Source organism: Rattus norvegicus, chromosome X (genome assembly GCF_036323735.1).
Source record: "Rattus norvegicus strain BN/NHsdMcwi chromosome X, GRCr8, whole genome shotgun sequence".
Lineage (NCBI taxonomy): Eukaryota > Metazoa > Chordata > Mammalia > Rodentia > Muridae > Rattus > Rattus norvegicus.
In genome coordinates this window covers 157730941-157743131 of record NC_086039.1, presented here as the reverse complement: position 1 = coordinate 157743131, position 12191 = coordinate 157730941, and the positions used below count along the sequence as shown (strand labels likewise).

The 12191-nt window shown below is 49.5% G+C and overlaps 1 protein-coding gene across 1 annotated transcript; it reads right to left on the bottom strand.

Moving 5' to 3' along the window:
- Positions 1-4599: 4599 nt before the first annotated feature.
- On the bottom strand, positions 4600-6090 carry Ctag2l1 (cancer/testis antigen 2 like 1). The gene is made up of 3 exons (XM_001074179.6): positions 5552-6090; positions 5098-5226; positions 4600-4926 (listed from the first exon to the last, which is right to left on the bottom strand). The coding sequence occupies exons 1-3, from the start codon at positions 5902-5904 to the stop codon at positions 4782-4784; spliced, it is 627 nt and encodes a 208-aa protein (XP_001074179.2). The 5' UTR covers positions 5905-6090; the 3' UTR covers positions 4600-4781.
- Positions 6091-12191: the final 6101 nt, after the last annotated feature.

Here is a 12191-nt window from a genome sequence, read left to right as displayed (position 1 = left end):
TGAGTCGGAAAAATGGGTTTACACTTAGTGCCGACTACATTTGGGAGAGAAAGGTGCTGGGATGGCTCTGGGCAGACTCGGATCCAATAATGTAGGACGTGCCCTGCTAATTCTATATGTTCTCTTTACGGTGCCATTAGTTCTATACATTTTTCTGTGCCATTAATTATAGTGGAACAATTTACATTTGTTAAGTTCCTACCCCGTTAATTCTATACATTCTTTCTCTGCCGTTAATAACGGCCTAGATCAGTTAACTTAGGTTCAGTTCGTATCCTGTTGTATAAATCTGTATTTTCCATATTATTTATCATACACGGAAGCGCGGGAGGCGGGGCAGGGGGGTGGGGAAGGGACCGTTGGAGTCCTCAGTTCTTAGCTCTTGGTGGTTGACTGGTAGTCTTTGGCAGCCGTTGGCGGCAGTTGGCCAGGCACCATAATTTCTAGTGCAGTCTGGTTCACACATAACAAGAGACAAAACCGTAATTCTAAAATGTGCCAAGTGGGGAAAAATGTATTCTGTTTAGAATATACCTTTTTGGGGAAAAAAGATACACACGTTTTGTCGTCGTATGTCTGCCATCTGGGGTCCGGGCCAAGCAGAAGATAGGAAGAAAGAAAGATAAGAAGAAAGGAAGGAAGGAGGAAAGAAGGAAAATAGAAAGAAAGAAAAGAAGGAAGGAAAGAAGGAATTAAGGAAAGAAGAAAGGAAGATAGAAAGAAATAAAGGAAGGAAAGAAGGCAGGCAGGAAGCAAGATAGAAAGGAAGGAAGGAAGAAATAGAAAGAAAGGGAGGAAGGAAAGAAGGAAGGAAGATAGAAAGAAAAGAAGGAAGATAGAAAGAATGAAAAGAAGGAAGGAAGGAAAGAAGGAATTAAGGAAAGAAGAAGATGGAAAGAAAGATAGAAAAGGAAGGAATGAAAGAAGGAAGGCAGGCAGGAAGCAAGATAGAAAGAAAGGAAGGAAGGAGGAAAGAAAATAGAAAGGAAGAAAGGAAGAAAGGAAGGAAAGAAGATAGAGGAAGGAAGAAAGAAACAGAAAGGAAGAAGATAGGAAGAAGGAAAGGAAGACAAGAAGAAAGGAAGGAAGGAACAAACAAATAGAAAGGAAGGCAGGAATAAACAAATATAAGAAGGAAGGTAGGAAGAAAAAGGAAGGAAGGGAGAAAGAAAAGAAAGAAAAGAAGGAGGGAGGGAAGGGAGGAAGAAACAAAGAAACAGAAAAGGAGGAAGAAAGGAAGATAGAAAGAGGAAGGAAGAAACAGAAAGGAAAAGGGAAGGAAGATAGGAAGAAAGAAAGAAGAAAAAAGGAAGAAAGGAAGAAACAAACATAGAAAGGAAGGAAGGGAGGAAGAAACAAAGAAACAGAAAAGGAGGAAGGAAGGAAGGAGGAAAGAAAAGAAACAGAAAAGGAGGGAAGGAAGGAAGGAAGGAAGGAAGGAAGGAAGGAAGGAAACTACAAAGTTAATAGGAGCTGAATGATTCCCAACATTTGCACATGGAAAGAGTCACGTTTTCTTGAGCAGTGGAGCTGCAGGGACACTGTAAAATGCCTGCAGAAGTAATTAGCCGCGATCTTATGAGGAGGCTTCGTCAAAGGGCTCGTCTGTGTCAGCTTTTCAAGCCAAGAATGGTCTGACGGAGAGAAGGTGGTGCCGGTGGCGAGGTCGATGTCCTGTCGCCTCCCTGGAAGGAAAGTTGCCCTTTCTGAATTCCGCCGAGCCGGTACCCCAAATGGTCCCAAATGGTCGCACCGAGAGCCGAGCCGTGATCTTCTGACAAGAGACGGCACAGAAATTTTACTCACCGCGAGGAGATCCTCGCTTAAGCTTCAGAGCCACCGAACTTTCAGCCGATCATCCTCAGCCCATCCGATCTCTATCGGAACAGGCACGCTCTTCTGTACCGGTCACCCAATTGCTGAATCCTGTCCCATATTCTGGACGCTCGATGAAACTGCTATTGCAGGAAAATCTCATCCTCGGTGCCTTCATCCGGTTCTTTTTATTCTTTCAATAGCGATCATCGGCTATTTTGGACAGTAGCAGTAAGAGCCCCCTTTACAATCTCTCTATTAAATTCTCATACGGAAAGAGTCCTCAGTGCCCGCAACGCGCACGCAGGTCGCGACCCTTTCCCGGATCACCCACGGAGTCAAAAGGGGCTCCTCACTAGGCCACATTAACCGCCACCATGAGGTCACGCCTGCCTGGGGAAGAACGGGGAGCTTCCTTGTAGAAGAGGGCATTCCCAGACCAAAGGGCCGATTTTGGTGGAGAAGGTGACCGGAACCGTCTGTCAGTGTCTTAACATCTCAGACAAGACCCGTCCGCAAGGCACTCTGAATAACCCCTGGGTCATACGGTAACCCACGAATGATGCCACGCTGGGGGCTTCTGTGGTCCTCGGAATGGGGGGGGAATGCGGGTGTGACGGCTCAGAGGAAATCCATATTGAAGGGTTCCATTTGTATCAGTTTGAAAAGTGAGGCTGAATCAGCACTGGAAGCATACGTTAAATGTCCCAGCAGCATTTGCTGCATATCTTCTCCATTGCATTAAATTTCTCTCTCTCTCTCTCTCTCTCTCTCTCTCTCTCTCTCTCTCACACACACACACACACACACACACACACACACTCTCACACACACACACTCTCTACCTCGCGCACGCACGCGCGCACACAGACACGCACACACACACACCAAAGGCCAAATTTTTAGGGTTATTATTTCCTCCCATGATTCCCTGACATGCGAGCTCACAAATGTCTGCTTTAGCCTATGCTCCTGTAGTCCCTTGCACGGGGTGTCCTACGAAAGGTGACGACCCCGGGGGTCGACCTGTAGTTGTCCGGGCGCCTCCACTGTCGATACCCGGGGAAGGACAGCTCCCTCCTCGGCTGCTACTCCCGACCCCACAGGGGTCCTTATGCTGAGGCCGTCAGGAAAAACCCGGCAACCGGTGTCTTCTCGGCCATTCGCACAGACGGAACTGCCACAGCCACCCTCGAGTGCAGAACGCCCTGAGCTAGACCGCCGGGGGGGAGGGGTGGTGGTGGCTCGAGGCCTAAAACGCATCCTTGTCTTCTTCACCGTCTGCTCTCCCATCTGGGTCCATACATCAGAGCGGGGATCCCGTGGCTCCCTGGCCTTTCGGATTAGTGTGGAGCAGCAGTGGGGTAATTGTCTGTGTTTGCGAAGTGGTGCCTGCCTGTGCCCAAACAGCCTGCATGCAAGAGTCTTGCTAAACTCACTCACTGGTTCTTGTGACTCTTTGATAGGCCCCCTATGTGTGTGTGTGTGTGTGTGTACACGCGCACACGCGCGCATGTGTGTGTGTGAGAGAGAAAGGAGTCCTGCGTGATGACACTAGTTTTCCTCTCAGCACCCACCTCCAACAGAACTGCACCACTTACCCTCTCTTGACTGACTGAATTGAAAGGCTCCATCCAGCCTTTATATACGGAGCTTACTTCGTGAAGCCCACCGCTGTCTGCGCAGACGGGATCTTGGGAGGGTCGGTTCCCGCCGAGTCTCAACTCCCGCTAGGCCTTGCGGATCTAGGGACCTCTCTGAGAGCCGGACGACCTCGCCTCCCCGACTCGGCCCTCGTCCCGGGACCGTGCACAGACGGGATGTAACCGCCCTACCCGACCGAGACGGGAGCCCGAGTCCGCGCCCATCCGTCTGCGCACGAAGCCTCTTCGGGAGGAAGCAGGCGGGCGGGGCTCTCGGAGATACCGGGCGTCCACCGGAGACAGACAGATAGAGGGATTGGGGACATCCAGGACAAACCAGAGAAAGCAGCAAATGAAAAAACGGTATCAGATCCAAAAGAAGTAAAACCGTCTTTACTGACTTTCAGCCATATGTGTAGAAATCCTCGTTACTAAACATACTCTCAGTTTTCATACTACTCGAATCTCAGAACCCCTTGCTCGCTACGTGAGCACATAATTACTGTGCCACGACTCGATCTCCAAATTTTCTTTCTTTGAAAATTGATCAGATTTAGGGACTTGAGTCAACTTGCTTAAAGTTCTTGCTGCATATTATGAGGTTGTGGGTTCAATTCCCCGTTCTGAGAAAGAAGCTGGAGATGGCGTCGGTACATTTTCACATCAGTGCTAGTGAGGACAAGAAAGGAAAATTCCTATAGCCAGCTGTCCTGTGATTCCAGCCAAATTGGCAAGCTTTAATCACTGAGAGATCCTCAAACGAAACAAACGAACGAACGAACAGACAAATATACAGGCCCCAAGAGTAGACATTGCTAGTCGACATCTGGCCTCCATGTACAAGCCGTGCACGTGCGTATAAGCGTAAACACACGCATGCGTAAACACGTGACCCTTACAGAATCAACGCGTGCATACGCAGGCACCCGCATTTCCAAAATATCGTCAGTAATCTGTGTTGCGTGACCGAACTTACGTAATTTGAGTTTCCTTCCGTTTGAGAGAGTTTTCTTCCCGGACCGTCTTAAATTTCTTTGGACCACTCAACCATTCAGATCCCAGAACTTCTGCTCCGCAGAAGCACACGGATGAGAAGATCTGGAGGTCTCTGCCGTGTTAAAGTAAGATCAGATGAAAGATATTTGCCGTTTTTTATTTTGTTCCATAACACGTAAACGCCCGTTCCTTCGGCGGCCGAGAGACGATGCGACCGAGAGACCGGCGCGAGGCGTACGGCGTCGAAGGAGCGCTGAGGTCCCAGTTCGGAATGATGTTCGTTCGAGACGGGAAAGGCTTCTGACTTTTCCGGTATCCGGTGATGCGTTAGGATTCGCGACTCCTTCCTCGTCCCCGTTTGACGATGGCCACGAACTCCAGGCGCTGAATGTTTCTCATCACCAGGGAGAGCTGGTCGAGGAAACTGTTGATGGAGATGCGGAAGAGGACGGGGTCTTCGGTGGTCCACCTACTGCGATCGAGAAAGAGACCGTCGGAGAACGAGGACGGATCCGTTCGGGTCCCGCCCCGCGCCTTCCTGCTTACATTTCATCCTCCAGGGTCTCTCTCCCTTAGGGCACCGCCAGGGTGCGCACTGCCTCCCGACCCCGAGGCCATCCCCTCAGACTTTTGGGATACTGACACGGCCAGGATACTATCATTCACTGTGAACTCCTGCTGAACCATCACTTGCTGGCGACGGGCGTTGGCGACCAGGGACCTGCGGGCCATGTCCGCCTCCACCGCGGTCCGGAAAGGCACCGTCACGGAGCTGGGAGGAGGTGACGTCAAGGCGCCACCCGCCACGTACCGTACCTTTGCCCGGAGAGACCCACCGGTCCTGCCCGGCAGTGAACCTCCCTGGAACCCGAGCCCGGTCGTCACCTCCTCCTAGCTCCCGGTGGTTCCGGTCTTGTTCTAAGCTCTTCAGCCTCCCGCCTCAGGCCAGGGGTCTCCTCGTCCGGTCGTGACCGCCCACCCCGCACCTGTCCGTCCTCGCCCTGGTCAGCCGCGCACCACGCCCCGAGAGCCTTCCGTGGACGCCTTATCCTCCCTGGCTTCCCGCGGCCCCTGCCGCGGTCTCTAGGAAAGGATACAACTCCAGGAGCCGACTCCCGGTCGCCGACGCGGTGTCTCCGCTGGGTCCCGGGCCGAGCGGCGCCTGCTCGCCGTGGGCGATGACGGCGGCCTCTGCAGCCGCCGCTCCGGACCCTGCGGCACTCCCCGGGCCCGGCCCACCCAGAGCGGCCTGGCCGCTCGCGGCCGGGGTCCTAGGAGCGGCCAGCCTCCCGGAGTCCTGTGGGCAACTCCGAGGGAAGTTGCCATGGTCACCTTCAGTCGCTGAACTTCGAGAGCCAGCCTGGGCATCCGGAGCTTGAGGCCTCCGTTGGCCATCCTCGCCTTCTTCGACCCCCGCTCTCCCACCTAAGCCCTCAACGGGGTCCCGCATGACTACTCCGGCTTTCCCCTCGGCGCCCCGATCCCCATCACTGGCACGACTCCACCGCTCTCCGTTCCACTGAGAAAAGGGAGTCCTCGTGCCGGGCGTACACGTGGAACGGCACGAGAGGTCCACTGCGTATGAGCGAACGAGATCTCGCGAGGGTTGGTCCCTTTTGACCTGGCGTTCTGTCCCTACTCTGTGCGGGGCGTAGGTGTGGGGCGGGCACCTCTGAGCCAGGGAAGTACGGCTGTTTCACAAGGCTCCTTCCCGGGGCACGAGATGGGTCGTTTAGGGACTTATTCCGGAACCTTCGATGTAGGTCTCCCCCGAGCTGCCCCACCCACGGACCTTACGGATCTTAACAGACTCCAGGCTCCGGGAAGCTCGGTCCGGCGGCAGCAGGGGTGGGTGTTCGGAGGACCGGTGCGTGCTGACCGACCAGCGTTCCCGACGCCCTGACGTGTTGAGACCCCGCCGTGTTGGTTCCGACCTTCCGCTCCGCCCAGACGTCTCTGCCTCGACCCGCGACGCCCTCGCATCCGCGCCCGGGTAGGGTATCGGGCGTGCGCGCCGGCCGCTGCCTCATCGCGCGACCCCCGGATGCTGGATCGCATCGACCCCCCTGGGTTTTCCATCCGGTCGTTGCTTCGTCGAAAGAGGGAGGCCGTGAAAGAAGGAGGCGGTGAGACGTTTGTTAACTCGGAAAACGAGGCCGGGCCGCTCGACTCCACCTCGGTTCGTCGCCTGCCTATGGATCCCACCCTCTCAGCTGGGCTGCGGGCCTCGGCGGGAGGGGATGCGACGGGTTCTGCGGTGACTCAATGCGTCGGGGTCGGGTGCTGTCCGTGGGGGGCTCTCCCCTCTCAGAGACGGACAGGGCTGCGTGACAGGGGACGGCGGGGACAGGACGCAAAGCGAGCAGACGAACAGATTGACGAAGAAAGGCGGGACGGGAAATTCCCGAAGCGGAAACCTAAGGGTTCTCTGGAAAGTCGGTTGTGTCGGACGGTGTTCTGCTGGGGCGGACAGGCGAAGGAGTGTTTTCCCGAAGCGGACACGGGAGAGAGGATGTCCTGCTAAAGCAGGCGCGCGAAAGGACGCACACTGAAGGATTCTTTATTGACCACGCGCGTGTATCGGTCTGCCTCACACCGTGATGTTGAGCTCCTTCTGTCAGGACCCCACAGAGAGAAACGCGGCAGAAGACTTCCGGCGGTGTGCGGTGGCTTCTGGCCGCTCCGTCGGACTCTGGCAGAGCGATGTGGACCGACGCACACTCACATGCAGTTTTGCTAGGACAGATCCGTGTGCCGAGGCGGAGCACATAGTGAGACAAGATCTGTATCTGTAGAGGACGCACGACGTTCGGAGGGATTACGACTAGGACCCAACACACAATGAGATCTGAGACGGGCCTGCCGGTGGAGGTGGCTGCTCAACACTCCTCGGTCTCAAGTCTCCGCTTCTCCTGAGGTTTCTCATGGTCCAAACCCCTCCCGCTGACTCGCGCTGATTCCGCAGAGGCCCGAGTGACCCAGTCGGGTCGAGCCACCTCTACTGCGGTCCGAGGTCACTGAACCGGACCGCCGACGTCACCGAACCGGACCACCGATTTCCCGACGACAGAGATGGGGTCTGCTCGGAAGAACCATTTCTAAGCAGGTTCGCTTCCCCCCTTATCATAGTACCCTTTCTTTCCCTTTACCTCTGGCAGGTGTCGTGCTGGAAGGGAACTTAAAGCCTTCGAGAACCATCGTTAAACGTAGGCTTCGAAGAAATTAAAGTCACAGATTCCCAGTTTTTACAAATTAAAACACTAAGGCTTCAGTCCCTTTACAATAAGCAATCTTCTCAGTTATTTCAGGAAGTGCAATATAAGCAGCTTTTATAATGGCTGCTTTTAATCCATCAGTGGGAGAAACAGGAGGCCCTGAGACTCCGTGGCCAGGAAGCAGAGCCTGCTTAATGAGCCAATGATCTCTTCTGCCTTCATGAGAGTGTGCACACGTGCACACACGCACCATCATCGATGACGCTCTCGAAGTATTTGAAGACGACTCTGAGAAAGGTCAGTGGATTGATTGGCTCATCTACCAACTCTGAACAATTTTCGCTAAAAGTGTAAAATCTGAACTAAAAGCTCAGCATACAAATTAGACACAGGGAAACTGAGTTAGACCACGTTACATACACAGCATGGGAATAAGCCATTTAGAATAGAATTAGAAGGCTAAATACATCTCCATCGGAAAATGAGGGGAATTGTGGAAATGACAGAAGCATAGAGATTAATGACTGGAACTTTACCACAATTCTTACTTTTTAATTAAAAAAGTACTCAACTCTCAGATCCACAAAAACAATCTTTTTCCTTCCTCTTTTCTATAGAAAAAAAAAAAAATCAAACGATATATCCTGATCACAGTTTCACCTCCTTCAGCTCCTCCCAAAACCTCCCCTGCCTCTCTACCCACACAGATCCGTCCCATTTCTTTCTCTCTATCATTAGGACACAACCAGACAAACAAACAAACACCAAATTTCTTCTTCTTTTTTTTCTTTTTTCTTTTTTTCGGAGCTGGGGACCGAACCCAGGGCCTTGCGCTCGCTAGGCAAGCGCTCTACCGCTGAGCTAAATCCCCAACCCCAAATTTTTTCTTAAATGGGGGAAAAGACAGAAGAAACACAGACACACACACACATACACACACTCCATAGAAACACAAAATTAGAAACTGTAATATGCAAGCAAAAAGACCAGTAAAACAAACAAACAAATAAAAGTACCCACCCAATACTGTATGAGACAAAAAGCCTAACGAAATACAACTGGGTATTTTTTTCCCCCTTGGTTATCTATTTTTAGGCACGAGGCTTGCCTATTCTTAGTTGTGGTTTCTCAACTAGGCTGACAATGACTCCATAGACTATCTGGTAAAAACCCCAACTCTAGGTGTGAGAAAATCTTTTTGTGAGTTGTTCGTGGTGGTTGTCATAACTCCACTTACTAATTTCTGTTTCATTTTCTCCAAACCAGACATTTTTCCTTGTTTATCTTTTCAAAAAATCTTTTTATTCTCCCACTTAAAGTATCAGTAACTATTATTAATGCATTTAAAAATACTTGAGTTAATTTCTCAGAAACGGTCAGAAATGCAAATCTCCAACAGTACAAAGGAACCAAATTCGAGAGACACTTTGCGTGAACTCGAATTCTTATAGACATGTTCATCACAAATAACGTAGAAGAAAAAACTCAAAGTTGATCATCGTAAAGCTCTCCAGGAGTTTTTACATCGATGGTGTGATCAACAATACGTTTCTTCTGAAGCGACTAACAGCACTGCTAACCTTCCAAAGTGGAATTTTTCTTCTGAAGCAACTAACAGCACTGCTAACCTTCCAAAGTGGAAGTTTCCGTATTTCAAACGCACAGCGTTAAGAATGAAAGAAGTGTCACTAAACTTATATTATTCATCTTAGTCGCACATTAAAAAAGAGATTTTTGGCAAGTACCGATACAACTATGTAGCAGGGAGATAAATGGAGAGCAAATCGCGGAGTGATTAATCGCGCTGCATACGAAAGTGAAAAGAAGAAACAGAGATGCAGGGTTTGACGGGGAAATTCTAAGCTCTCTGTACTTGGGACTAGTCAAAAGAAAGAAAGAAAGAAAGAAAGAAAGAAAGGAAGGAAGGAAGGAAGGAAGGAAGGAAGGAAGGAGGCATAATAGGGCTGAGAAGCTCATGAATATGCTCCAGGTAATCTGTATGTGCACCGAAATGCTTTTTAGTTTGGTTCATTTAAGTCTGAAATTCCCTTCCCCACTGATGTCAGCCAAGATTATAGGGAAACAGAAAAGTGTAATGAACAGAAGGGTAAGATAATTTTGGAAAACCATCAGTGACAATAATCTTTAGCTGACCTCTTCTTTCACGGACTCCTCTCATGCATCTCTGACCGCCAGGTTTTTCAAGCGAAGCAAAGTAGCAACTTGGTATAAACCACATGGTAAGGCAGGATTGGAATGATGCCCTGACAGGCAGGACAGGAGGGTGACAGAGACCCTGTTCACAGATATGAATGATTCCGTTTCAAAGGGAAAATTAAGGTTCTAGAAAACAGAAATCCTACTGCTTGGCGGCACTGCCTTATGCACTGGTTGTAGGTAACTCAGATAAACAACAGTGTCCGTGAGTGAGCCATGGAAGTTGCCTGAATTTCAAGATGTGTTCTGAGGAAAGCAGGACAATCAAATCTTTGACAAGGGCAGAGGTCCTTTGTGGAGGCACGGCCCACTCGGCCTCGTGCTCCAAACGGTACAGGTAAAGAAGCACACACGTGTGGAAACATTAGTTTGCTACTAACAAGAGTGTCTACAAAGATGAATCCATAATAATCGGCCCAAGCTATGTCTTCTGAAAACCTTGAAGGAAACATAAAGATCACTGGGGGTCTTAACAGGTATTTCCAAAATGAAGGCCAACTGAACAAACACTATTAAGGAAAGCTGAACTAATGCTAAAAATAAAAGTACACACACTGGGTATTGGGAGAAGTTTGTCCTTTAAGAGGGTTAAGGTGGTACAGAAAAAGATTTAGCCCAAGGACAGACAGGCCAAGAATTGCATGGAGGACACCCGAGGAGGGGAGGAAACTGAAAAAAAAATCCTTTCACTTAAAAAAAAAAGATGTGATCTATCTTCCTAGTGCCAGTTCTGGACATTTTGTAATCAGAATATTTATCTTCTCTCTCCTCTCCTGCCCTGCCCTCTCTCCTCTTTTCTCTATTCTTCTTCTCTTCCTCCTCTTCCTATTGATCCTCTTCTTCCTCTTTCCCCTTCTCCTTTAGCTATGGTATTTCTGCATTATATAATTCTGTCTACCTGGAAGCTCATTAAGTCAATTAGGCTGGCCTAGATCTCTAGATCTGCCTGCCTCTGCCTCCTGGGGTTCTGGAATTAGATATCTGCCAAGTCAGAGCTTTTCTTATTGATGTTTCAATTTTTTTGTACACATTTACAGATCTTCCAGACCCCTCAGAGGAGCACAGGCACAGTGATAACGAAGGGTCACAGGGGTGGGGGATGGAGGACTTTTATCCTGACTGACTGGCAGTCAGAGTGATTATTTATACAGAACTCATTAGGCAAGGATTTATCCATGTTGTTCCGAGCCATAGACCATATAATTTTTGTCCCCAGACGTGTCTTTTAACTTCTTCTTGGTCATAAGTTTAGACATTATTGATAAACAGCGACACAACAGAGTTACCTTACACAGTCATTTTTCCTCATCGAGCCCACAACCCCCAAGAATCTTGTGTTTTCAAGGGCACTAGACAGAAAGAAAATCTCCAGGCCAGCCTGGGCAGATTGCCATGTCTTAAGCACTGTGTTATCAAATTCTAATGGTCAGAATGTTAATTGTCATCAGGACCAAGAAAGATCTTCAGGCCAAGGCTGCTGCAGCTATCATTCAATTTCTGCCATAATACAATGTTTATATTTTATATCTCTGTAAAATTTATGTATATGTCTAATTTTGGTATCCTTTTGTTCCTAGATCGTATGACATCACACTAGTCCTACACAAACTAACTTTTCTGAGAAAGGAAGGTCTTAACACTTCATTCTTTTATCGTGTATCCACACCATTCTTTGTCCATCAATTTGAGCCCCTGTGTAAGGCAGAGATAACCCCAGCCAATCTAACTTTGTCGCTGTGTCTTTTTGCAGAGGGGCGTGTCATATGCAGCCCTCTATCTTACATGCCACATAATTGCCTGAGTGTACAGTAAGAAGAGGTCTTTAACACGATCTGCTGCCAATTTCTCTACCCACCAAATCTTGTTTTAAGTTGACTTTGTTCAGATTATCCTGTTCCTGAGGCAGATGTTCCATGAGTTATCTTGTAGTTGGAGCCTCATGTGTGATTCCTTTATTTGAGTCACCCTCGAGGGTGTAAGGTTAATCTTCAAGGAGGGCCAAGCAAGGACATCTCCCTGGAGGATGGAGGGATAGTGTGCTCAGGACTTTCTTGAGGAAGCTTAGAAGCAGCACTCCTGGGAAAGACATAAATGACTCCTAAAATTTTCATGAATCCAATATCCCAAGTTGTACAGATATTAAAAGCCCCATCCGTGCATGCAGCGTATTGGGATCAAGACCGAAAGTAGAAGACTGTAAGACATCTCCTGGCTCAGCCTCGCAGGTTTTTGTCAAGCAGCTGCACTGGCTTTATGACATTGAGTGTTCCCATTAGATACGGGTGTGCCATAGAAGCCTATAAAT

What these genes read in the sequence shown, in the direction of transcription:
- Ctag2l1 (XM_001074179.6), bottom strand. Translation starts at nt 5,904, where the DNA reads ATGCGGGACCCCGTTGAGGGCTTAGGTGGGAGAGCGGGGGTCGAAGAA. An exon ending in GGGAGTCGGCTCCTGGAGTT is followed by an intron (nt 5,227 to 5,551) that starts GTATCCTTTCCT and finishes ACCTCCTCCCAG; the next exon opens with CTCCGTGACGGTGCCTTTCC. An exon ending in AATGATAGTATCCTGGCCGT is followed by an intron (nt 4,927 to 5,097) that starts GTCAGTATCCCA and finishes TCTCGATCGCAG; the next exon opens with TAGGTGGACCACCGAAGACC.